General features: G+C 31.3%; 4 protein-coding genes across 12 annotated transcripts; 2 read left to right on the forward strand and 2 right to left on the reverse strand.

Annotated features, from left to right (window-relative positions):
• Positions 1-393: 393 nt before the first annotated feature.
• On the forward strand, positions 394-4,695 carry LOC148236691 (malectin). The gene has a single exon (XM_088183738.1). It carries the CDS (start codon positions 449-451, stop codon positions 1,265-1,267), a length of 819 nt encoding a protein of 272 aa, XP_088039864.1. The 5' UTR covers positions 394-448; the 3' UTR covers positions 1,268-4,695.
• On the reverse strand, positions 4,693-11,170 carry LOC148236692 (uncharacterized). Its single transcript, XM_088183740.1, has 3 exons — positions 10,158-11,170; positions 5,393-5,850; positions 4,693-4,898 (listed from the first exon to the last, which is right to left on the reverse strand). The coding sequence occupies exons 1-3, from the start codon at positions 10,329-10,331 to the stop codon at positions 4,838-4,840; spliced, it is 693 nt and encodes a 230-aa protein (XP_088039866.1). The 5' UTR covers positions 10,332-11,170; the 3' UTR covers positions 4,693-4,837.
• A 2,162-nt stretch (positions 11,171-13,332) lies between these two features.
• pkaap (A-kinase anchoring protein pkaap) lies at positions 13,333-15,584 on the forward strand. 2 transcript variants are annotated; one of them, XM_088182549.1, is made up of 4 exons: positions 13,333-13,455; positions 13,555-13,634; positions 13,704-13,835; positions 14,049-15,584. In XM_088182549.1, exons 2-4 carry the CDS (start codon positions 13,610-13,612, stop codon positions 15,464-15,466), a joined length of 1,575 nt encoding a protein of 524 aa, XP_088038675.1. In that variant the 5' UTR covers positions 13,333-13,455; positions 13,555-13,609; the 3' UTR covers positions 15,467-15,584. The 2 variants fall into 2 exon arrangements, with proteins under 2 accessions (XP_088038675.1, XP_088038676.1); XM_088182550.1 differs by having other exon boundaries at positions 13,351-13,489.
• On the reverse strand, positions 15,319-26,062 carry LOC148236694 (G protein-coupled receptor 143-like). 8 transcript variants are annotated; one of them, XM_088182552.1, is made up of 11 exons: positions 25,799-26,062; positions 25,190-25,709; positions 23,530-24,381; positions 23,110-23,231; positions 22,881-23,049; positions 22,704-22,815; positions 22,545-22,639; positions 20,052-20,230; positions 19,826-19,985; positions 19,594-19,761; positions 15,319-17,822 (listed from the first exon to the last, which is right to left on the reverse strand). In XM_088182552.1, the coding sequence occupies exons 5-11, from the start codon at positions 23,031-23,033 to the stop codon at positions 17,613-17,615; spliced, it is 1,077 nt and encodes a 358-aa protein (XP_088038678.1). In that variant the 5' UTR covers positions 23,034-23,049; positions 23,110-23,231; positions 23,530-24,381; positions 25,190-25,709; positions 25,799-26,062; the 3' UTR covers positions 15,319-17,612. The 8 variants fall into 8 exon arrangements, with proteins under 8 accessions (XP_088038678.1, XP_088038680.1, XP_088038677.1 ...); XM_088182554.1 differs by having other exon boundaries at positions 25,833-26,019; XM_088182551.1 differs by having other exon boundaries at positions 25,190-25,732; positions 25,799-25,992.
• Positions 26,063-26,462: the final 400 nt, after the last annotated feature.

Consider the following 26,462-nt stretch of genomic DNA (forward strand, 5'->3'; position numbering starts at 1 on the left):
TTTCTAAAGATGTTATACATATCGACCTTAACATAGAATTCATAAAAGACGAAGGAACGAACAAATACACGACATACAGAGACAAACTAAAATTCCATCCAAACAAAATGGCAATCGAACTACTTGACTGTAGATATGCCGACACCAGACTTAAACGATTTAGACATACAGATCTGACATATCTGACAGACATGGCAAATAGTAAATAAGTATTAAAAAAATAAATAAAAAAAAAGTTTTGCAAATATTTAATGGTATTTGTTGAGCCGAAATATCGTCGTTTCTTTAAATTAATGATTTATATTTTATTTTATAAATCGCTAGATATGGTCGCTAGAATAGTAACGACGACCAACGGACATGGCCGATTAAAGTGAAGCGTTTGAAGCGTGCGAGTGTCAGAATACCGGCCGGCGCGGCTGTGCGGCGGTGCAGCGGTGCGGTCGCGATGCGCGGCTCTAGGCTGTGCTGGACGGCGGCCTTGCTGTTGCTGGCGAGCGGCGTGGCCGTCGGTGGAGGCGGGCCCCCGAGGCTGCCGCTCGACGTGGTCTTCGCGGTGAACGCCGGCGGCGAGGCTCACTCCGACTCGCTGGGCATCCGATACGCCAGGGATCCGCTGCACGGCCGAGTGGGCACCGCGTCCGACTACGGCCGGCGACTGGCGGCCATCGGTCGGGTGCCCCCCGACGATCAGCCCCTTTACCAGACGGAGCGCTACCACCGCTCCACCTTCGGCTACGACATCCCCGCCGACCGCGACGGCGACTACGTGCTCGTCCTTAAGTTCTCCGAGGTGTACTTCGACGCGCCCGACATGAAGGTGTTCGACGTGGTGCTGAACGGCGACCACACGGTCGTCGCCGATCTGGACATATACGACAGGGTAGGCCGCGGCGTCGCCCACGACGAGCACGTGGCCTACACAGTCAGCGGCGGCAAGCTCTATTACGACGAGGAGGAGTCCGACATCCGCAACGGCAAGATCCGCGTCGAGTTCATCAAGGGATACCGAGACAATCCCAAGATTAACGCCCTCTACGTCGTGAGGGGTAAACCCGACGCTGTCCCCAGGCTACCTCCTCTGCCTCCGGAGCCTGATCCGGAAGACTCCAAACCCGAGGTCGAGGAGAAAGTCTCGAAATCGAGACGGCCGAGTGGTCCCAAACAGCCGGACCCTTACGTCATGGACGATTCCACGTTCTTGTTGCCCGTCTTCATAACCATTGGGGCGTTCATTCCCTTTTTATTCTGCTTGTGCAAACTTTGACATGTTTCTATAATTTCTGCTATACTATATAATAGGGCTTGGTTTATTTTCCGTCCGTTTTTATTAACAATTACGAGGATTATTCTCTAGTGTATGTATATTTACATACAAAATATTTTTATTTTAATTACTCTTTAAAAAATTACAGAATGAACGAACAATGTTAACCCTACGATGCGCGTTTTATACATTAAAAATAAATAATTTTATTGAAAACAAAATATGATTCACATGAATCGTTGTGCATAATAAGATTTTTTTAAATAAATTAAATTTTATTACATTCTATGGATTTTTTTAAGCTTATTGCTCAATGATGTATTGAATTTTTCACATACTATGTATGTTTGGGCTTTGCAATGAGTCTCGTTCCAATTTGGAAAATGATTTTTATTATCTGTTGGATACGTTTTGTTGATGTTGCTATATTGCATAACGTACGCTAAATCAATCCTAAAATCAACCAATTTCATTGTCGAAATATCTGTGTTGCATCTTCTATATAACAGCCAGTGATGTCTAATATATGATGCTGTCAAGCAAATCAACTTATATCGTTTTACTATAGCAGAGCATAGTATTTCATTTTTTCTTTTTTTTCCCGGTCATATCTGTTAACCGTTTCGAGTGATTCTCTACCTATAAATGATGGCAACAATATCACTATTTTACTGTCTTTCCAATATACATTGATGAGATCTATTCCTTCAAAATCAGACACAACGTTCTGGCTTCAGATTCTATAGAAATTTTACACAAAGTAATTCTATTTCAAAGAATGCATACCTCTACCTCTTTTTACTAAATAAGTCATTACTGCGATCAAAGTGTAATAATTATCAAAAATTAATTTGTAATAAAAAAATTGCGCCAAGGTCAGGTTAATTTTGGAAAAAAAAAGTATAAATAATTTATTCTCAACGGAAAATATTGCTTCATATGATAACACATTTTTGTAGCACATCTGTTCATCTATTGAGATCATTTCTTCCATTGGTATTATCAAAAAATTTAACGAAATATAACAGGGCGTAGTTTATGTAGTTTATCATTTGTACTGATATAATTATTATTGAAATGCAGATTTGAACCAATTTTTTCAAATGCTTTTATTATATCCAATCTAACAATATTATTCCAGTACATTCTCACATTAGGTGAATGTACCACAGATGATAAAATACAAATTCAAAATACCTTCCTCATCGATGTTATCTTCTAATTAGAGCTTCACTAATAGGTATATTTTCAATTAGGTCATAAAAAGCATCTCTTCAGATTGTTCATATTTATCTCTGTTGTCTGTTTTTATACATAAGAGGCATTTAAATGAAAAAACTAAAATGTATGAAAATGATAAAATGGCGCACTGATTCATATATGAATCGCGCACTATTTGCGATATAGCAATAAAACTATTTCATAATTTGATTCACTAATCAATAACGAATATAATAATAAAAGATATGCAGCTTAATTACACGGAATATGTTATTTAAAAACTAAATAGTATGAAATTGTTTGAATGTTCGTCACTTGTCCCAATCTAATCAAATTTTGATGTTACGGTACAGTTATAGCAGTCACGCGGAGGAACACTAAGCGAATGGATTATTCAATAATGAATCACCACACATGAGACTAAAACTTTTTAATACAAAGTTATTGGCGAAATATTTTAATGATTCATATATGCACCAGCGCGCATTGTAGGGTTAAGATCCACTTTTGAGAACCTTAGAAATGATCTAACACCAAAAACGTTAATTTATTTTATTAAAAAACATTTTTAGGCACTTCTCAACTCTGCTCAAATTTATTAAATGTCTCATTGACAACGAATCTGTATTTCAGTTTCTACCAAAACTAAAACTTTTCTGAATACTCTTAGTCTTAAACCATTGAACATAGATGAGATGTAATTCTCCATAACATAGAAACAATTCGTTTTTATGAAGCGATATTAAATGTTTCAAAAAGTAACCGTAAATCAAATATTTTCAAATACAAAGGATGTAATCACCGTCATGTCTAAACAAGCTATATTTCCAAATTCATAAAATGTTTTCTGTTTTGCTATGCTTCCGATTAATTACACGGCGTCAAAACCCGGGAGTATTATTTTATGACATTGTCAATTTATGGTTACTTTTTGATACATCTCTTTTAACAAACAAATATTTGAATAAAAAAATGGAGTAAAGCAAAAGTATTTTGACATGTTTTTATAATTTCTTGAACAAAAACAGCATTACGTTTCTCCAGCTAAAAGTCTGTGCCACACAACCGATAGCAATGAAGTTTGCGATGGTATCTCAGATTATGTAAAATACGTGCCTCAATTTGATGAGTTTCTTTTTCTCAAAGGCAACAGCGGCGATCGTTTTGTGACTGCATTATCAAAATTTTAAATTACATAGCTGTGTATCGATCGTATATTTATCACTTACCAAGAAACAACTTAACATTGAATTTGAACAGCAGATTCTCCCTTCGCTGAATAAAAAAAATCGCTTTTTTTACTAGCATTTTATCTTTACTTTTCGAATATTCCTCGTACATATTGATGAAAACAATCTGAATCTTTGTTATAGATGTGATTATCTGAGTATTAGATAATCCCAATGACTACGTTTTTAAAATAAGGCAGAGTTAAATGTGGTTGTGGTATAAAAATATCTTTTTCTTTTATTAAGCCACGTGTTTTAAATTTCGATAGTAACCATCGTTATCGATTTAAACATGTGGCATACACTATCAATATACTTAATGTAAAAAAAATCAAATCGTTTTTATAAGCCATCTCTGTCATTAATGACTATTTATCAAATTCTCGAATATATAATGTAAAAAGCATTATAAAGACATTAAATGTTAAGAGAAAATATTTCAAAAACTCAACGGTGCATATTTCGTTTATTGCGATCTAAATAAACCGTCGAGTCTGTATGTTTGTTTTGAAGTAAAACAGTTGATTAAACTGTATCAATTTTAAAAGGTTAAATTACGGCTATGAAGGTAATCAAAATATTTCCCAATTCAGCATCGACACCTGCGTAAATGTATTCATGACGATCAATATACTATAATGTGAGATTATAGCAAAAACCCTACTATATATTATTGCAATTTTCATCTTTTCTTGAAGACTTGAATTTAACAGCAATTGGAAGCCTGCGTTTATTTTAAGAATACGATTCCGTCGCATGTTAATTTTACGACAATGGCTAGCGATCGCATATTGCGATGTCTCGCACCATAGTAATTTATACAAATACAATTTTTACCGAGTGTTTGTGCAATATGATATTTATTATGAATTTTGTTTGTTGTGTCAAAAGATTATTATATGAATTTTACATATATGTATAAAAATAGTCATTCAATTTGTGTTTTTTTTGTTAAATATAAAATACTTTAAAAAATCATTTCTTAATCTTTTATTCGATTTTTTTTTAATTTCCTGTCTTAAGAATTCTTGAGTTTTATCTTTTTTATATAAATTATTATAAATGCAATCACAGTATTATAAAACTTAATTTAATTATGCATATATGTTTTTTTAATAGCCTAAACTGCAGGAGTGACGATTCGACGAGGTCTTTGTGAAAGTTGTATCAATCTTCTTAATCTGAAATTAAATTAATAATATGAACAATTTTATCAGTAAATACATTTTCAGAATATTTAACCATACTACTAATGAATTTGAAATATAGAGCTGTTTGTATATGCTTTATGATTCAATCTGCAATGCTGATATGGTACATTATCTACCGATTACCTCATCACAGCAGACTAACTACTAATAGGTTCAGAATCTAGGACTTCCTTTACCGTAAGTCCATAATAACAATTTACTTATATTATGTAATATTGTAATGGTTTACGATTTGATATGCATATAAAAACAATTTTATATATATATTGTATTGTGATAAGAATTCTGTAATAAATCTAGAACATTGTTTTCAACAGGTTATTTTAAATGGGTCATTAAGTTTACATTAATTATTTCAGTGCTATCTAGAGTAATGAACTATAGAAATAGTTCATTACTCCAGATACTAAAATAGCAATCAATACATTCTTCAAATAGTGAATATTCATCGCATTCTCACTTACATTGTCTGCTGCTGCTTCTTCGCTTTCGATACGCAATTTCCATTCTTTTCTTTAACAAAGCCTTCGATGCAATCTGCTTGTTTTATTTTTGGCGTAGACACTGTAGCGGCAGTCGTAGGCTTCTTCAAGTGTATGTTATCACTGCTCGACTGTATCTCCACAGGCGTCATTACGATCTTCACAGGAATGTTAATGTTTTGATTAGATGCTTGTAAATTTACAGGTTTGGGAATTTCAGTCACGTTAGCTGAAAGAGTCGCATTGTTCGCTAATACTGTTGGTTTTTGCGAAGGTGTTACGGGTGTAATTTCGACCACTTTTTCTGTCGTGGTTAATAAACTTGCGCTTGTAGATGTAGCCAATGTTGTGGTTGGCTTAATCGTCGGCTTATCGACGGTTTGATTGGCAAGAGAAGGTTTTACTGTCATTTCGGAATAGTCATAGTTGTAATCGTAGTCCTGAAAAATTATTTATAATTAATTTGGTTGTCGATAAAAAAAAATTTAAACAGAGGTTAATTTACAATATATGTAATTTCCTTAAAAACCTAATATTTGTATATCAAAAAATATATATTCCTATTGAAAATATCTTAGAGACAAATACAAAAATCTAACCAAAAAATTAAGAAGCAATTTTTTTCATCGTATCTTTATTTATTGTCAGTTCCTAGACATTTAGTCTCTTGCGAGGGAGTTTTGAGGTGAATATCGTAATATCCAAAGACAGGAGTTGCATATGAAGTTAGATTTTTCACGAATATTCAAGTTCTTAGAATCAGCGAGCTATTGAGAACCAGGTGCTCAATTCACACATTTATGTAAATATGGATTTTGATAAAGTAAATAGCCATCTCTTAATCAAAAGTACTTTAGCCGTGAGCTCATTAAGGAGCGCCGTCGCTGCCTCGCCTTGCAATTTCAAATATACGATACTTGAAAGTTTGCTTTTTGTTTACAATATTTATTTAGATTTACTAAATCCATTTTTATGGCCAGGGACATCATTTCAACTTTTGACAGAGGGGGGGGGGGAGGCAAAAATTGTTCAGTCAGTGATAATTTTTTTTATATTTCGAATTCATGAAGATTCATAGTATTTTTCTGGCCAAATTCTAGGGAGCGTCCTTGTTTAGAATCCTCGTCAAAAGCAATAAAATAGTGCCGTCGCAGTGGAAATTTATAATAATATGACACAATAAGTAAGAATCGAATGAAGCATATCTAAACCAAATTTTGACCGATAGGAGAGCGCAAAAAACAATTATCCCTTCTTAGAAGTCAAAACCAATAAAATCGTGCTGTCGCCGACAATATTATGACTTACAATAAGTGAGAATCGAATGAAGCATATCTAAACCAAATTTTGACCAATAGGAGAACACAAAAAAAACAATTATCACTTCACAGAAGTCAAAAATCTACGTCAAAAGCAATAAAATCTTATATGTTTGAGATTTTAGATAATTTCTGGTTTAGAATCAGAAACAAGGGGGGGAACAAAAGTTGGTCAGCCAATAGTCGTTTTTTAATACTTCGATATCATTAAAATTCATAGTATTTCATTAAATGACATGTATTTTTCTGGTCAAATTTAAGGGGGGAAAATGCCACGACCTGCTTCCCCCCCCCCCCTCAAATGACCTCGCTGATAGTGACACCAACCCGACATGACGTGGAAGTTGAAAACGGCTGCTTTATTGAGCTTCTAATAATTGTATCGGTAGAAATTCAGTTTGGTACCTGTGAACTCTCATTTGTTCCAAGTCGAAAGCGAAGTGATAGAAGTGTCATGTTCTGACTAGAAGTCTTAATGTATAGTTATGTTATTAATATACATCACTCGGTATTTTTTTAATCATAATTTTCATTGTTAAAGATAGCTTAGAATATTGTACAAAATTGTTTGGAAGACTTAGACAATAATTCAACATTTGACAGGGAAATACTTACCAGTATTATTAATCAACGTTGTCGGGGAAAAAATACTAAATGAAAAAAACTTTGGACAAATATACATACATATATGATAAAACATAGCTTATATTATTTCATTATAATAAATTTAAATACATAGTACAAAGGCTATTAAATAACAATAAAGAAAAGTATGTCTAACGTAATCATAATCAACGCTACTACGTTGCTATAATATATTGTAAATATTTGTTTGTAAAAAACTTAATTATAGAGCAAATGAAATGAAGTGTAATAAAAATTAGATTAAGCCGAGAATCTCCGTTACTTAAAAAAATAGTGCTCGGAGCTAACTATAAGTAAATAATGATTATGTACGTTTTTTACATTCTACACGCGCAATATTTAATGTAGTGCGCTCTGAATATCGAAAGACTTAGGAGCACGAAAGAGGGAGAAGAAATATTCTTTTACCGCCTCGATTTAAAACTTTAATCGATACCGGTTCTCGGATGTCGAACAGGTTGACATAACAACTCGTTCATTCATCGAAATTTACGAGACATGATGACAGAACAAAGTTCGCAGGTAACGGTTAATATGGTCATCAAACTTTTCGTATGCATAACTGTTCGTGTGCGAAATAAACATTTGACATTAGCGACAGCAAAGTTTACCTACTATAATTGGGATATATAATATTTGCTAAAATATAATATGTTTTTTACTATAGAATGCAGTTATGTTAATACCTGAATATACAGTTCTTTGCCATTGAATTGGGAACACTTGTGACTAAAAAAATACACTAAGAAATGTCTAGGCTTTTTATTTTGTCTATAGTGTGTAATATACAGTTTCAAAATGTTGACCTTTGTTATGTCACGTAGAGAAAATTTGTAAAAAAGAAGTAGAAAACATTTGGATTCCCATGAAAAAACAACAATAAAAATTCGCTGCGTATGCAATAATAATATATGAATACTACAAAACAAGAACTGGCATTTTTAGTCGAAGATGATTAAGGGTTTGTATGCTTTTTCAAATAAACACATTTGCATCGAATCGAGTCGTATCGAAAACTCTTCAACTGGCAAAGTTTCAAGATATCACAATTGAGGACAATGCAAATGAAAAATATGTAAAATAATTGTTTGTGCATTACTGTTGGACAGGTCAGGTGCGAGCGAGCATTGGTCAGAACAGTGAGTATCCTTATGAATAAATCTGCAACTAATTATTTTCCGAAGATTTACTAACATTAATGCACAAATATTTATTTTTATTGATCAAACTATTTATTTAAATGCACATATCTCTTTAAATAATTCCCTATTAAATAGCACCATTGACAATTTAAAAGCTAGAAACAATTTTCATTAAGTATATCGAACGTACACACGTATCGTGTGCTTTAAAGCAAATAGTAGGGGTGTAAACCCAAACTTGCCAGCTTTCTCAATTATAAATAATGATGAAATTAATAGCTCTCTAACTGACTATGTTAACGCAAATAGAGTATGCTTAGTTGTACAGTATTTTACACGAGATCGATGCCGGGGCCTTGTTATTTGGCTTCTTGGGCCTTACATAAGATGAAAGTAAAGTCATGGATTCTCAATTCTATTCTTTTTGATATAAAAGGTGCTGACCTAGTTATTTTTAGAAAGTTTTTGATGCTTTCATCTGACTGTTATAATACAAATCCCAAAGCCAAAAAAGTTAAAAAAAAAACCCTGATCTTTGTAAATACAACTGACTGCAATAAACTAGACAGAGATCAATTCACGAATTGCTAAAACTAGAGTCGTACACAAACAGTTAAGCTTTCATGCAAATATTTTTCATTAAAACCGCGTTTTTAGAAAACTTTTACTTGTACGATAATTTAAACAATATTAGGTTGCAAAATTAAAGACATATAAATTACAGAATAAAAAAAGTCTTATCGGTTTTTATTTATACAAATTAATTAAATGAAATATTTTTTATGCATCGAGACATTGAAGTACATCATATAGATTTTACCGGTTGACTGGAACCGGTTAATGATATAATATTAGCGATGTCGCGATGAGCCGGAAGGTACAACTCTAATAAAAAATGTAGCATGCAACCAGTTTAATAAATTAAATGCAAATATTATAATATATATATATAAATATCGTGATGATTAATTAAAATCAGGTTAACAATTCTCTAATAAAGAGAAAAAAATATCACATATGACAAAATTAAAGCATATTGCTACATAGTGCTACAATTACTACCTTATCTGATTTATTTTTTCAGCCTATTTAATTTATGACTAATGGCATTTTCAATTAAGTGAATATATACCAAAACACTATAAGGAGACTGCAATAGCACATTACTATTATAATTATAATATTCCGATTAAAGCACTGTTCTGAAAATCTGATATTTTTATCGTAGAAGGAAAACGGGAAATTACTACGCTATACTGTAACTATTTATATAATATAATAAATCACCTACCACCTATAAAGTTTACTTTATTAAGTAACCTTAACTACACTCGTTCAAATTAGGGCAATTTAACTAAAAAAGGGAAGATTTCTTACAAACGTTCATAAAAATATATAAAACTTTTAAAAATTACATTTAATATATATCGATTGTTAAAAAAGACATATTTTTTAATATATAAAATTTTTAAAGGGGATTTTTCTATAATAATTTGTATACCATAGAAAACATTTAAAAATAAAAACATAAATATATTAACATAAATAATAACTATAATATTTATTTTCTACGTGTTTTAGTATATATCAATTTTATAAATAATAATTCGATTAAATTAATAAAATGTTTAAAAATATTACCTCAGATCCGCCAAGTCCACCGCCTAATAAGGCAAATATTTTCACGTCTTTTAAATTAATATGTATATTGTATTCCCCCGTTTGTCTCTGGTCTATAGTCGTCAAGTTTACCGGTGATGCTTTCAGCATGGGCAGAAGCAGTGACGTTAAGGCCAAATAAATTTTCAACGCCATTTGAATGTTTGAACTTTTTCAGACGATTCGACTACGGCCGACCTTTGCTCGACGAGCAACTCGAACAGAATGATTCTTCCTGCCGGCCGGTGCGAGCTTACTGGACATTATGCATCTGGAACAACTCGTTTGGATTCTGAAGATTTTTTGTGCTGTGAAACAGTTATACAGCTACGAGCGGGTCGATAGCCCGAGGTATCGGCCGGCTCTCGAGCCCAAGGAAGCGTTCCATCTCTTGACTTCTTGTAAACTCTCGGTAGAATGTTAAACTATTCACCTTGCCGACTTGCGTGCTTCGTTTCGCAGTATCACCACTCCCACGCTAGTCGACCGTGTTGAAAAATTAAAACAAAAAACGCGTTCAAACTAATTTACAAGGGTCGTTATTTAAAGAATAAATCATTTGTTAAATAGAGCTCGTCAAGATCATGATGTATTGTTATAATCGATCAAATTGAATGAGCTGATACGTTTTTTTGTGCAATATTTGTTAAAGATTTGTTTAACATGTATAATACATATAATTTAAGAGAATAACACTCGGTATATTGTCATATTTTTTAATAACTTTTAAAAATCACATGCAGCTTAAAATGTATATTGCTTGAATTGTTTCAAAATAGTACATTTAGCATGCGTTATAATTGTGTGTATTAAATCAACAATTAAGTGTAAAATTTAGGAAAAATAAATCAAGTGGTGGTGATAAATTATAAATTGGTAAGTGATCTTTGATCGATCATTGTATAAATTTAAAACAAATTATTCTGGAGAAACTAATACTATGTGGGAGGGTGGTCTGTCCAGTTGCGCATTTGCGTTAAGGTCACTTAAACGTCACTCTTGAATGTAATAAAAGGAAATAACAACTCGGTTGAACAAAAGGTTTAACCTACAAGAGCTATAATTTTAGCTTTTAATTGGCCAGTCAGTGTCATTTTAAAAATATTTAGGTTACATTGCGATTCATGTTTTTTCATTAAATATCATATATTTTTTAGAAACATTTAAAAGGGACAAATTCCTCCATCTGCCCCTCCCAAAATCATATCCCTGTTTAAAATCCACGGCAAAAGCAATAAAATCGTGCCGACGCGACGCTGTCGCAATGATAGTGCTCGTTACTGAGTTTTTAAAAAAAAATATAATAAGAACTTACCTGGAAATATACTAAATTACAATCTTTTATTAAATTTCATTATCACTGTATCTAATACAGCCATTCTACATTTAACGACTAAGTTTCGTTTCTACGACTTAAATATTGACTTTAACTAAATTTCTATTGTCGAACGACGATGACAATAATATACACAAACGTTATAGCAGAAGGTTGCAGATTCACATTTATGGATGAAAATGTGGTTTTACATGGCACCAAAATAATCACACCCCATTTTTTGACGAAATTATACAAATTAATGTTAGATTAACATTATATATAAGCATTGTTTCTCAATATTTAATCACGTTATAAACTGTGACGCTAAATAATTATGTTTTATATACGTTGACTTTTAATAATAATTTGTCTTTGAATAATGCCCATTCCTTTCGTATTTTTTAAAAAGCGACGACTGTTCGACATCTAGTTTGTTGATATTTGTTATTAATTTATTTTATATTTTTAATTTAAATTATTGTATACTAAACTACGTGTAAAAACCAACTAGAATTTTGATATTATTCTTTTATATCTCACAGTTTATAGATCCCACTTAAGTACAGTGTATTCTCGATTATCTGGACACAAATAATCCAAAATCACAGATAATTTGAACTAATAATTTAAATTTTATTTTGAAATTCGTACATACTTAATAAGTACTATTATTTTATATGTTTACAATGAATTATTCATTAAGCATTGTATATCTAAACTCAGGACCGACACAAGGGGCGAGCTGTACGGGCGGTCGCCCAGGGCGCCATATACTCCGAATGGGGATGCCATTTGATTCTATATCACAATATCGATATTTCCTAAAAATAAATTGCTTAACTTCTGTAGCTTCGTTAACCTCCTCGGACAAAAATTTACGGGATCAATTTTACACAAAACTTTCTGTGGTGACCTTTTTTTTCTCCTCCAAACAATTTTTTCTCAAGTTACCTTAGTTCGTTTTAGAGCTCGGGACGCTGAACATTTAGGAACCGGTTCTGTCTAAACCTGACTATTATAAGCTATAATTTATAAATTATTAAAGTAAATAATAGTTACTTAACATTTAGAAAGAATGCTTATATGTACTTGATTATTTTTGCTCTTAAATATACAACCGGAGTTCGTGACGTTTGGACTCGGGGTATGTTTAATTATATTCAAACATTTAGAAAGATGAACTACAATGTTCAATCTGGAACAAGTGTTTCACTGGTCCTTCAATTTTTTAATTTTTTTTCCATCTAGAAAAGTTTGGTTTGCGAAGAACAAATTGCTGCGTCATTTCAGAATTTTTTTGTTTATTTAGGAATGCCATGGGAGCTAAAAAGGGTTACCTCGAACATTTTTGTTCGAGGAAAACGGAGAATGACAAAAAGTGGACAAAGATAGGCGACATTATTGAGGAGGATGTCTGGTCACATTATATTAAGTAACAAAGAAATCACCATATATTATGTTTTGTGAAGCCGACGATATATTATATTAATAATATGGTATTAAAAATAATTTAATATAATTATTTAATTTTATTTTTCGTTCTGTTCTTACATTATTATAAAAAATAATTAAAAAGTCTAAAGCCCATAGATTTGCTTAATTTCCGACTTGTACAAGACGGAGAATAAAAATTATTAGGTATTGCATTACTCTAAAAGAAAAAAGAATATTTCTATAAACTCTTTCTTAATAATAAATATATATTCGAGAAGATACAAATTAATATTTTTTATTATAACAAATTGTATTTTGTAAAATAAATAATAAATATTTTGCTATTACTATTGCTTATATAATACAATTAAGATTTATTTATAAAGAAATTAACATATTCACGGTAGATGGCCGGAAATAATCGCGCTACGGCCAGTGTAATAGCAATCCGCTGATTCCTGTTTATCTGTCAAAAAGGTCGCGATCTAGTGACGTAAACTCGAATAGTTTAATAGATTGCGCTTAAATGTGAGCTTTTATATTTAAATCACGTTGCAAAAACGTGTGCGTATTTATGCAATATCGTCGACCAAACGATCTTGATTAACTATTGCGTTCAATTTTCAGGTCTCATCGCGAGACATAAATGTCATGAGCGGAACAATGTGAGCATCAAGAAAAGATGCTAAAGTTTTGGAAAAATGCGGGTAATTATTATTTCCAGCACGAAGGTACAATTTAAAATAAAATCATAAAATAAAATATTAATTTTATAGGACGGGGAAAATCAAAATTTCCTACACGACCTCCGGAATCGAGCGACTCCTACTCTCCCACCGGTCTGTCCCATAGAAACAGTATTGACGAATCATATCAAAGATTTGACTTAGAAAATATAGATAATAATGGTGAGTTCTTATTTGATTGGTCTAAAACCTTGCGAGATAAAAAATACGTTTGGTATGATTAACTATTATTCAATTGATTTTCAAGTTTTAAAAACGGTAATACTTTTTTTGCAATTAAGGAAACATTAAGCTGCTTGATTTCAGAATTTTCTATGTACAAGTAATGGATTACAATCTAATATTTTTGATTAACTTTTTTTGTTTTTTTTTTAGAACAAGAAGAGCGAGTATATTGCGAGAGCTCGCGCTTATCTAAGACTCTGATGGAGACTGTATCGGATAAACAGTCTTTAGGCTATTTTATTGAATATATGGAATCGATATCTTTGCGGCGGCTAGTCGAATTTTGGATGGAAGTTGAAGCGTTTAAAGTATCCGTCAAATTCCTCGATATATCGCAGAAATCGAATAGTCTTCCTCGCAAAAAAATCGGCCGAACCGTCAGTTTCGATTCGAGTCTGCAATGCAACGGTTGTAGCGAAGCCGGTGAAGACTTTGACATTAAAAGATATCCGTCTTGCAGTATAAAAATGAATGGTATATCGGAGCCGGGTAAGATGAAAAATAAAGTTTTGGATATAGCTGTGGCTATTTTTAAGAAATACATCGCTTTAGAATCGCCATATAAATTAGACATTCCAGATGACGTGAGAAATGCGATTGTTTCTTTGATTTGCCATCCGGAAGGTTTGGTCGATCCCAACATATTCAAAGTAGCGCAGCAGTTTGTTTACGATCAAATGTTCAATCATCATTTCGAAAAGTACACTCAGAGTAATTACCATTGTAAATATCAAATAGACATTTTGACTAGCGGTAGCTTAACGATAGAAGATATTATATATAATCAAATGGCGCTATTTTACTTCATGGAATTCTTAGAACAAGAACAATGTAGCCTTTTATTAGAATTCATAATGGCTGTCGTTAATTTTAAACAGCATTTAAAAACGAGCGTGAATTATGATCCTGAACAGGCGCAGAATGACGCTATTATATTGTATGATAAATACTTCTCTCTTCAAGCTACAAATTCGTTAGGGTTTTCGTCCGAGATTCGGTTTAATATCGAAGAGAGCATATGCCAAGAAGGCGGACCGTCTCCCGATTGTTTTCATAAGCCGTTCAGACTGGTCTTGAAGGCTCTGCAGCAGCACATAACGTCGTTTCTTACGTCCCAATTGTATTATCAATACTTGTCTGAAATGGTGAGTTCGGTTCAAAGCAATTGGCAGTCTGTTAAGAAGCATAAAAAATCGGCTTCGGATTGCAGCAGTGAGATTAGTGTGAGCACTAGAAATAATTCAATAATGGGGGAATCGTCAGCGAGGAGCGTTAGCGGTTCTTCCATGAGGATAGACTTGAAACAATTGTATCGCAGTGATACTTTGTGGCGCAGAAAGTCTGATAAAGGACTGTGTTTGGGCCGCGTCAACAGTTTGGGCAGGTTCGAGTCCACCATGGAGCCGGATCCGGAGAAGAAGGATCCTTCGATTTTGAAACGGGTTGTGAGCAAGTTCGTGCACGGCGATAACGATAAAGCTAAAGAGGAATTAGCGTGGCAAGTGGCCCACATGATAATCAAAGACGTCACCGACGTAACCATGGGCATACCAGAAGGCCAGTTATGATATATAGATACAAATGCGATTGTGATAAATTTTACTTATTCATTTTATGTGATGATTAATAATACCATTGTTTTAGTTGTGAACCGTTTGTTAATATAATAGTTTATGTTCGCATTTATTAGAAGATAGTTTTATGCTCTTCGTTTTGCTTCTTAAAATCCTTGACGACTCGTTTTATGTTATTATAAGAGGGAAAGTCCATAACTTTCTATTCTTTCATAAAAAAAATATTATTACTGATACATTAGCTATAATTTTCATGAATATATTTAAAAAAATGGATAAATCATGCCTTAACCAAATTTAGCACTAAGAAGTATAAAGTAACTTATAATAAAAATGCAGAATAATGCAGGATTGTCCAAATAGAACAATATTTTTAAATTTATTTAAAAAAAATTATGGAACATCCCTCATACATTAATACATTTAGTTATGTTTCTTACATTCTATGCTTTTTATAGAGCAGACGAGAGTGAGTCAAATGAAAATCTTAAATATCTTACTAGAAAGACATTTAGACTATATAATGTTTTATTTAAGTTTTACACTGCCTGTTGCACTTCTTTGTTGGACCCGAACCACATTACTTTGAGCGGTCCAAAGATATGAAAATCACTTTAGTGCTCCAACATTACCCCTCGTTATATCTCCAGTCTTCGCTCGCTCACTTGGTTTCATCCTAGGAAACACAATATCTTCTGCTTCAATGTACTGCAAATTAATACGCAATTCTTTCACCTACACCTACTTTGTGGTGTGCTTTGGTTACAATTGACTGATGTCACTACTTGACTGTGTTGGAACTAATCTACCCGTACATTTACTGGAGTGACAGACATGCATCACCATACTGAACTTTCATTTATCTATGAATTTTAGTGGGTTTTACTCTTCATTACTGAAAAAAAACAAATGCAGTATTACATGCCTGATTCTTACTGCCGCTCTTCAAATACTCGCCATTTGACTCACCCTCGTACATGAATAAAATTCCTTGTAAAGCTTCTAAACTAGTCTTTGCTAATAATAACTTCAAAACTTCATAATTTTATCAATTATTTGTATATTTTATACAATGAAAATAAATTTAAAATTATGGCTCATCGAAGCTATTCCATTATACATTATTTTACAATCTGTTCGCTTCTAATGACATTATCTTCTTCTAACCCCTTCCCGGTCATGCCTGAGTTAACACAAAAATTTGTCTTTTGTGAATTTTCATCTTAAAAATCATTTTTTGATAAAAATTAAATTTGTACGAATATTCTAAAATGTTTTACAACAGCTGGATTTTTTTATACCACTGCATAGGAAAGGGTGGGTACGTGCCAGACGTTTATAAATAATTTAAAAAAAAATACTGTGACCGGGGAGTGGTTATGTAATGTATTGAAATAGTTAATACGCCTTGACATTAAAAATCTGTAGTTACATTTGTAATAAGATGTCTTATTGAATAGAAATGAAACACGATAATAGCGTTTTAAAAATATTTTTATATAGATTGGTCCTATATAAATTAATTAATAAACATGAATTATTAAAAAAATACATTATATTTTAAAAAAAAATATTTGTTCGGTAATTTGTTATTATATTTGTATAAATGTGTCTTATTTATTACAATATTGTACATACAGTCGATTGTACGGTATGAAATTATATTTAATATGTAGTGCTAAACGAGATTGTATATACATTTTTTAATTATTGTTTACTTTATTAGATGCTTCTTTTGACGTTAACAAAGAGAAATAAATTATTTTATATTATATATATATATATATATAAAAAATACATTCATTTCGAAAAATACATTCTTACCCTGACTATCCAAATTAAATGCACACACTTTAATCTATATAATGTATAAAAATAAAACTAGGAACCAATCATTGGTTTGACTAAAATCGTAATTAAAATATATTAAAATTTGGTATATTCATAAATTAATTTAAAAAATGTATCAAGTGCTTAATTCATTATCTTTGATAATAATAATTTGTAAATAGAATTATAATCATAATCCTTATTGTTCTGAGTATTAATAATTTGTATTATCTTGCACTTATACAAGTGGAATGATAATCTGTAATAATATAACAATACTAAAATTCAATATAAATAAAAACAACACAAATTACATTGACGACGATGTATGTGCTGGATTGTCATTCAGAAGCAGACGAGAAGGCTGCCTGGGAATAAGCGGAGTTCTCAGGATTTCGTCGTCCTTATTTTTGTTCAGGAACATTCGGATGTTGGGGATATATTTAAATTTTTGGGCACCTTGGGTCCATCGCCGGTAAACTATTGCATTCATTAAAGCTTGGAGTGGATTCAACATAGCCTGAAAGACAATGATTAGAATAATATTAAAAATGGTAGAAAGATGTTCAATTAAATAAGAAGAAACATATCTTGGAGTCACGCTGAAAACTCTCGACAACATTAAAGAAATGGTAATGTAACGATTGTATATCAATTGAATATGCAACGCGAATAACGTAAGTCTGATTTTTTAGCAAGTTGATATTTGGATTGAATAGTGTATATAAAAAAACTAGATTTGGAAAAAATATCTATCGGAAAATGAAAAATCATTTAATATAAAAAAATGTAACATTTTTAATTTCTAATTCGTTGTTTTCTAAGAAAATTTTATCGTTTTTAAATAATTTTTGTCAAATTTTTTTATTAAAGATTTTTTAAGGACCACTAGTATATTTAATTTTAAAATTATGTATTAGTAGATAAGTTTTCGACAAACACTATAAATAATCCATTGGTAGTTTCACGGATTAAAATAGGCTCCAATGATCGAATTCTCTTAACGATAGGTTGCGATCGAAAATTCTTTTCAACTGTCAAACGGAGAAAGTGCAGTATACTGCACGTGACACGTGATTCGAGGTCCGAAATATAAGCTTCTTCACACCTTAATAATGGTAAAATATGCGAATTATAAGACAATGGACGGAGATGAGTGTTTCATGCAGTCAAGGATCGCGAGGGATACTTGGTATTAATCAACAAGGTTTTAACCAACACCTAAAATCGGATATGACACCTGGAAAAGAAGCGGATTCCAGAATATTCTGTGAGACAGAATAAAAATATTAGTGACATATGTAAAAGAGCACATGAACAACTATTTAATATTTTTTTTATGAATGTCACAGATCTTTTTAGAAACAAATACAGAAACCTGATACATTAGTGCAAGTGAAAAAAGTATATTCTAAATCTGATATAAAATGAAGGCGCTAGAAATATTTTAGCGAAACATTTTATAGGGGCGAAAAGTTGCTATCTTTTTTTTAAATAGCACTCGCGCGCATTAAGTTAATCTGGTTGCCATTCTCTAATCTATATATTTGCAATCCAACAACTTCGACCAATGAAATAAAATTTTGTATAGTTACTCTTAAGGACCCTGCTTAAAGCACAAGCACCTTTCTACATCACATAGCCACCCTTATGCCATGTTTGCTTTTTTTTAAATTTTCTCTATTATACTCAAGGATTGAATGATATCTATATACATATCAGAGGCGGTCGGTGAAATACTTTCCCTCTCGATCGCTCGCGTGCTAAGTAACTAGAGTGAATGAGAGATAAAGGCATGCACTGCATGCCTTTATTTCTCATTCACTCTAGTTATTAACACGAGAGCGATCAAGAGGGAAAGTATTTCACCAACCGCCTATGATACATATTACTGTCTCTCCTCAATATGAATGCATATTATAATGAATGCCATCCGTAGCATTTCAAGACCGTGAAGGAAATATAACTACCCGCCCCCCCTTCTTCTCACCTTCACTCGCCTGGATCAAATTTTGCATAAATATTGAAGAGTAATTACGTATTTATTAAATCAAATAAAAAAACTTATTTTCTGTTGATGCTTTAACATTGTAAAATTATATTTGTGGACAAGTTGATTGGTGTTAAATCTTGATTCTGAGCAAATATAGGTATTGATTGCAAGTTAACTAAAAATACACTTTTACTAATGCATGACAGTAAAAATGCACAAAAGTGCATTTTTCATTGAAAAAGTTTATTGCATAAAATGGACTAAAACTGTGATTTATTTTACAAGACACTCTTCTTACCATTGTGTACCATATTATGATGATTGCTTTTACTGGCAGATCGAACCATAAAACCCATAACAACACTCCATTGATGATATTAGGCAGCCAGCACATATAAAACACGATGTTGATCAGGAAAAACTTCAGTTTTAAAGAATCCAGGATATCTCTTTCCTTTCTCGTTAACTATAAACGCACAAATAAAGATCAATTACTGAATGTTAACAATTATTTAACATTAAATCAATACTTGTGATGTGATGCGGTACACAAGCTCTTCCATGCTATTGCAAGACAAAAAGTAGAGTACGGGATTGACAATCATCACTGCAACAATAGGTATGTAAGTAGCAAAATAATTTGGCAATATGCGAGTGAATGCGATTTCTTGCGACGACAAATCGTGGCAGCTAAAATGACAATTGATTACGTGACAGATGAACTCTTCTATAAAGTACGTGTGTTGTATGACATACTTGGCGTCGGGTATGTACAATATGGACAGACCCGCGGCCGTCATCGCTGCCGGCAGCCCCCAGCAAAGGGCGTGGTATACATTAGAGTGGGAATCCTTCTCGTGTATCAACAGATACATGTCTATGGCGTATACCATCGTCCATAGCCATGTCGCCGTGTAGAAGTATTGAGTCCAAGCCTAAAGAATACGAACGAACATATATATTAAATCAAGCCATTCATATGATGTGTGATGTTGAAAATCATAATTAGACTCGTATAGATTAAATTAAATAAATAATTATGAAATAGTATTTAGAGATGATTTTAATTTTAATACTTGTATGATGTAAACCCGTGTATATCTTTACTGGACTTATTTGATAAAACTAAAATATAAACTATTGAGATAACAACCGGTGGCTTCATTTAAACTTAGATTGTTGGTTTTTGTTTGTCTGGCTGTGATATGCATATGAAATGACTAACTTCGAAGTTGTTTTTGAAAATTTGATTGATTTTAAAATATATTTATAGCTCGTATTTTTAATATGGTTATGGTCAGAATTTATATTAATTGGTCGAAATTTATATTAAATGGTTAGAATTATTTTGACATATGTTCAGAATAATTTTTTTCTTCAGTATTTAGTACAGTTCATTGATCAGTATATATATTATATGATCTGTATTTTAACCTCAAGATTAATTTTTTGTTGACAGATGGGCATTATCAAGATAAAATAGGGCCAACTTGTGTGGTTGAGTTTGCTACGTTGTCAGATGCTCTCTGCAGCTGCTCTGTCGTTATTTCCGCTTCGTTTGTCGCTCTGAATACCTTCGCATATTACATACAATTAAATAAATTCGTCGAGAGTTATTCATGGGGTATTCACTGTTCTGATCATTTACGTGCGAGCGAGATTTTTATACGATATTTTTAATATAAATAATTTATTGCCCATTTAAATCAATGTTATAATTTTTTAATTCAGATGATCGTCCTATATCTGAATATCTTAAATATTTATTCTGACCGTAAGTAATTTTTATTCTAACCATATGATATTTATTCTAACCCTGAATAAAATAATTATAACCATTTATTATTTTAATTTTGATCGTCTTACATTTTTATTTTAATCATTTGATATTTATTCTGACCCTAAAAATCGAAACCCTCTTAACTTGCAGATTGATGAAAGTTTATCGATCATATAAAGTTGTAGATTGTTGTTAATAGCAAAAACTTTTATTTTAACAAATAATATAAAAAATAAATATATTAAACGTTAATATTACATTTTCTATCTAAAGAAAATATTAGTTTGTTTTAACAAAAATAATTGAAAAACATTGGTTTGGCACAATCTAAATAATCTGATATTATATTTGATTACTGAATATTTTTAACAATGAAAAATATGAGAATCATTGATTCTATTTTAACGATATTTAAGGGACATACATATTATTTTTTTAATAATATTGGATTAATATTAACTAAAAGTCGTATTATTATTCTTGATAATGAATTTTTTATGTATGATTTTTTTCACAAATAACAGTTTGGTGTATAATAAATTAATTTTAATAAACGTTATTAGAAAATTTTTGTTAATTTTTCACTAGCATTAAGATATTCTGAGATATAAAAATTAAAATGAATTGTACACATATACTCCGTTTTTTTTAACAGAGTCACTTTGAGGTCTATTAATTTTATCATTATACATAAGTGAAAAAGAGATGACAACTTTGAGTGTACGCCTCACCAATTTGCTCTAAAGTACAAGATGCTGATACACGTACGATAAACTTGTCATTACTCTTTTCTATATTTTAAACAAAATTAGAGAAATTAGAAACGTTACTATATTTTTTTTTATGTTGAAATAGTGAAAGTTATAAGCTATCAAAATCAATAATCTATCAATCTTTATCATTTAAGTGTCGGAATAACAATAAAGTAGTTGGAACGTGTATGAGAACTTTGCTCAGCGCAAGTGGACCAATGAAATACCATACGAGATAAGCCTTAAAGTGAATTATAGATATAATTTTACACTAAAAATATTAAATATAATTGGAGTGCTGCTTAAGTACTGATCTTTTAGTCACACAAGTTATAATTAGGATCATAGTTTTGGAAACTACTGATTTAAACATACGTCTGTTGTATAAAATACAACAATAACATTTTCTAGCTATTCAATTGTGATATTTTTTTTAAAAACTTAAATGTGTTTTAAGTAAAGTAAACTTGTTTAAATTTATAACTAAACTCTTGTATTTTGTGGCAAGTATATGTATCTTGTATTATTATGATTGATGAAAATCATCCAAATGATACTACATATAATACATTAAATTTGAAAATAATATTTAAAACAAATGATTTGCACTTTTTAAACATACTATGTCTGTAGTATGAAATACAATATTTTTAAGATTGAGATAATAATGAATTGAATTGAATTAATTGTTAATGTAATATTAGTTAAATAAATTACCGATGTGAAAGCACAGAATAGAACATCGGCAGTATCGTTGTCTACAGGCATTATATTTTTAAAATTTATCCACACAATCGACCTGGTAAAGACGCCTGTAATAAGATAATCACAATCATAATAAAAAAGTTAATGTAAATATGCAATATAAATAAAAACCTAAAGATGCGAGAAGGTCTGCTACTGCCAGCCATTTAATAATATTCTGTCCTCTGGTTCTTGTAACTAGCTGAGGTCTAGTCTGGTAAGCTATTTCTTCCTTTGGTAAGATCTAGAAGTGTATTATTCGGAACATTAATTAAATTTTAATTATTTCAAATATATATAATTAATTACCTGATACAATGCTCCTAATATTCCGATTAACGACGAACACAAACACACAATGTTGTACGAGTGAGTGTTAAATTCGCTCATTATTTTTACTCCCATGTCGACGTTGAATCTGCCCCGATGGCAGCAAAAGGTTTGTATCGTGGGATCGGCCATTGTTTAACTTTTTAAACTATAAGTTGATTTAGTACAAAAAATACTAATATAAAACATTATTTAATGTGACACTCACTCTAGTGAAAGAAGACTAGTTATCGTATACGACGATGTCAAGCGTCACAATGAAATTTTAATGCATTCGAGAGCAATTAAATCTTTCTCTTATCTTCTACAGTAAGAAACCTAGATTATTCACTACATAAACAAATTTATTCATTCCAAACATCGTTATTATTGATTGATTTAAGCATTTCATATAATCAAAAGTTACTGAAATATTTTGTGGAATATAACCTTGATTTTTAAAATTTATTATAAACCATTAAAATAATTTAAATATATGTTATGTATCGTAATACTGTATTAATGAAAGCCTTTTAATTAATTTACGTTTATAAATAATTTATTAGATATTTTTATTATCTATACATAAAATGTGGGTAGTATTTTATTGTTACTTGTGACTATTTTATGACAATTTTTAAAAACAAACCTTTTAACGTTATATGCGGTTAATAAGAACAATTATCTCAAATGCTTTTATTACGCAATTTATAGACAAGCAACTTTGAACGACATTTTTAAGTCTTCTTTTTGAAAAGATGTCAGGCGTAAACACTTCACTTGTGTCAACGTTTATATTTTTAATTTTGGTCATAACGCAAATATATTTGACCATAAGTATAAAATAAATTAAATAAAACACAGCAATTAAAAAGGAAATAAATATTTTATTATTTTATTAAAATACAAACAATAATTAAATAATAAAAACATAAATATTAAAATTTAAATTTAAAATAATAGCGTCTCTTTGCATTTTTTACGAATAAAATGAAAGGGAAAAACTAACTCATAAAAATAATAAGCAAATAAGCGTTTTATTATAGATTAACTTTAAATTGTGCTCAGTTTCACTTAAATAAATCAATTTGAAAATATTTGTTTGCATTTTCCGCGTTGGTCCATCATATGTCCAGGGGGGCATTCTTTTTGTTCTTCAACATGCTCATCCATATAATCGTCATCACTCTTTCCACTGCCTATATCGTCGCCGTAATCGCCACTGTAATCTTCGTCATCACGACCGTGCCCACTACCAGACATTTCAACTTGAAAGACAGTCATTTCCTTTGGCTTCGCATTTCGTACACGCGTTAATCGTCCGTAAGTTCCAAGCGAAAAACACATCAGTAGTAACAACGGGAAAATATGACGTCCTTTTACGAATAACATTTTATCTGAACTTTTACAATGTGGTTGTTATTGCACACGTTTACTGATTGCTTGTGTGAATTTGATCACTACCGAAATATATATATTACACCTAGAAAACCGCAGTATCCTGGAAATAAAGGAACTGATTAGAGTAACAAATAACGTACAACAAGGAAGTGAATTAGGCACAATTAATTGCTTAAAATTCAAAGGACGTTACTGATATGATTTTTAGTATGATATAATAATACAAAATTTAAGTTACACAATGTGGAATGAATAATATTTTTGTTATATGTATAAGAAAAACAACAAATTTAAAATTTCAATCGCCTATCAAAATAAAAATCGTGCATAAACAATATTTCATGATATTATATACTATTTGTTTGTCTATAAGCAAGATATCATTAATTTTGTTTTTTGTAATGATACTAAATATCAACCTTCTTTTTGAATAAATTAAATATGTTTTTTTTACAATGTTTTGATAGTTCTTAGTATCAACTTCAATAGTAAAAATGTTTTTTTATCACATTTTAGACATATTATGTATGTATGAGAACAAAACTAACTTTAATGGAATTATCTTATTTTGGAAAAAATATAAAACAATCTATATACATATCAAGAAGTGGAATTATGTAATGGCAGATTTTTAACTTAATAGAACTTTTCCTTGGACAAACATAAATTTAAAGTAAATCCGACATTAAAAGTGTGAAATTGTACTACTATTAGTTTACATTTACTATAATTATAGTACAAATTAAATATAATATACTTTCTATTTCTGCATAATTTGTATTAGTGATTGATCTAATATGTTAATAATATATATATTTTAACATTTTATGATTACTTTAAGCGTCATGTTTAAATTTGTGGTAAAAATATTGAAAAATTACACCTATAATGACAGATAAAAAACTTACATTTTTTATGGATAATCAGTACTTCTGCATTTATTGCCTTGAGCAGCTTTCTGGCCTATAGGACAATTCGACGGCACATCAATCACCTTTCGTATACCACCGAAAGGTGGCAATGTTGGAGTAATATTATTTGCATCTTCTCCTTTCGTTTCTTCAATAGGTTTGCTAGTCGCACGAGTTTTGTTTACGATTATTTTCTCAGTAGTAGTTGTAGCTTTAGTGGTAATCACTGGTTTCTCAGTAGTCATCGGTTGATTTTCAATCACTTTGTGTATCGTGATTTTCTTACAAATCTTTTTTGATACAGCTAAGCATCCCATGTGATTCGGGAAGTTGAATTTGCACACCTGTCTTGTATAGCATTAGACTCCGTTGAAACTGGTCGTTTCTCTGTTGATGTCTAACCTGGTTTCTCTGCTGGGGTCGATGTTGGTCCCGAAGTCACAGAAGATTCCAATAGCCATCAAGACGATGCCAAAAACCACAATCAGTTTCGCCATTTTGTGCTGGGAAGGCGCGCCTTAAACGCAACGCAAATATTTACTAACCTTCGTTTGACACAACTTCTTGGTTAAATATTAAAAAATATCTTATATATGACAAAGTTACCGCAAAGTAACCGCTTTAGATAAACGCAACGTACGACTTTTCGCCAGAAAAACCAGTTCAAAGTTCAAGATTTACGCGACTATGCCATCGTATACCCATAAGGGGATTATCTGTACTAAATTTAGCCAATGCCGTGATTCTTATCCAGAAATTTGTAAGTAACGTTAATTTCAAAGTCCGTTATTGCGTAATTTGTTCAACTCGATTGTAAAAATATAACAAAAATATAATTAAAAAATATATAAATTGTTTGTGTATTACACTGTCAATACAATTATTGATAACTTTCACGGTTTGAATTATATTTTTAGCTAAAAATATCAGGTATTTAAAAATGCGTATATACTTATATCAACGTGAACCATTAACATTACAAAACATATTGATAGTGTGTTTTTTAAATATTGTGATCGAACAGGTTAACATAATAACGTTACGATGAACAGAAATAATACAAGTTTAATAAATAAATATTTATTTAAATGAAATGTCATGAACCAAAACAACTCCTCGTATCTGACATTAAATAGATTAATATGCAGTGTCAACTTATTACGGACCTGGATGGTGGCAAACAAGGCGAGTGGGCTAGTGCGGACGTCCTGACTCTAACGGGAAACAAAAAAGGACGCGATCGTGAAGAGGTATAAGGAGGTTTCGGAAT

This window comes from Plectrocnemia conspersa, unplaced genomic scaffold (genome assembly GCF_051122295.1).
Source record: "Plectrocnemia conspersa isolate PC_06_02 unplaced genomic scaffold, ASM5112229v1 ptg000003l, whole genome shotgun sequence".
NCBI lineage: Eukaryota > Metazoa > Arthropoda > Insecta > Trichoptera > Polycentropodidae > Plectrocnemia > Plectrocnemia conspersa.

Excerpts from the sequence above, each read along its gene's own strand:
- LOC148236691 (XM_088183738.1), top strand. The coding sequence starts at position 449 with ATGCGCGGCTCTAGGCTGTGCTGGACGGCGGCCTTGCTGTTGCTGGCG.
- LOC148236692 (XM_088183740.1), bottom strand. The coding sequence starts at position 10,331 with ATGGCGTTGAAAATTTATTTGGCCTTAACGTCACTGCTTCTGCCCATG. Across the intron at positions 5,851-10,157 it reads GTGGACTTGGCGGATCTGAG|GACTACGATTACAACTATGA; the intron begins GTAATATTTTTA and ends ATAATTTTTCAG. Across the intron at positions 4,899-5,392 it reads AAGAAGCAGCAGCAGACAAT|ATTAAGAAGATTGATACAAC; the intron begins GTAAGTGAGAAT and ends ATTTAATTTCAG.
- pkaap (XM_088182549.1), top strand. The coding sequence starts at position 13,610 with ATGCTAAAGTTTTGGAAAAATGCGG. Across the intron at positions 13,635-13,703 it reads AAAGTTTTGGAAAAATGCGG|GACGGGGAAAATCAAAATTT; the intron begins GTAATTATTATT and ends TTAATTTTATAG. Across the intron at positions 13,836-14,048 it reads AGAAAATATAGATAATAATG|AACAAGAAGAGCGAGTATAT; the intron begins GTGAGTTCTTAT and ends TTTTTTTTTTAG.
- LOC148236694 (XM_088182552.1), bottom strand. The coding sequence starts at position 23,033 with ATGGCCGATCCCACGATACAAACCTTTTGCTGCCATCGGGGCAGATTC. Across the intron at positions 22,816-22,880 it reads TATTAGGAGCATTGTATCAG|ATCTTACCAAAGGAAGAAAT; the intron begins GTAATTAATTAT and ends ATACACTTCTAG. Across the intron at positions 20,231-22,544 it reads TATTCTGTGCTTTCACATCG|GCTTGGACTCAATACTTCTA; the intron begins GTAATTTATTTA and ends CGTATTCTTTAG.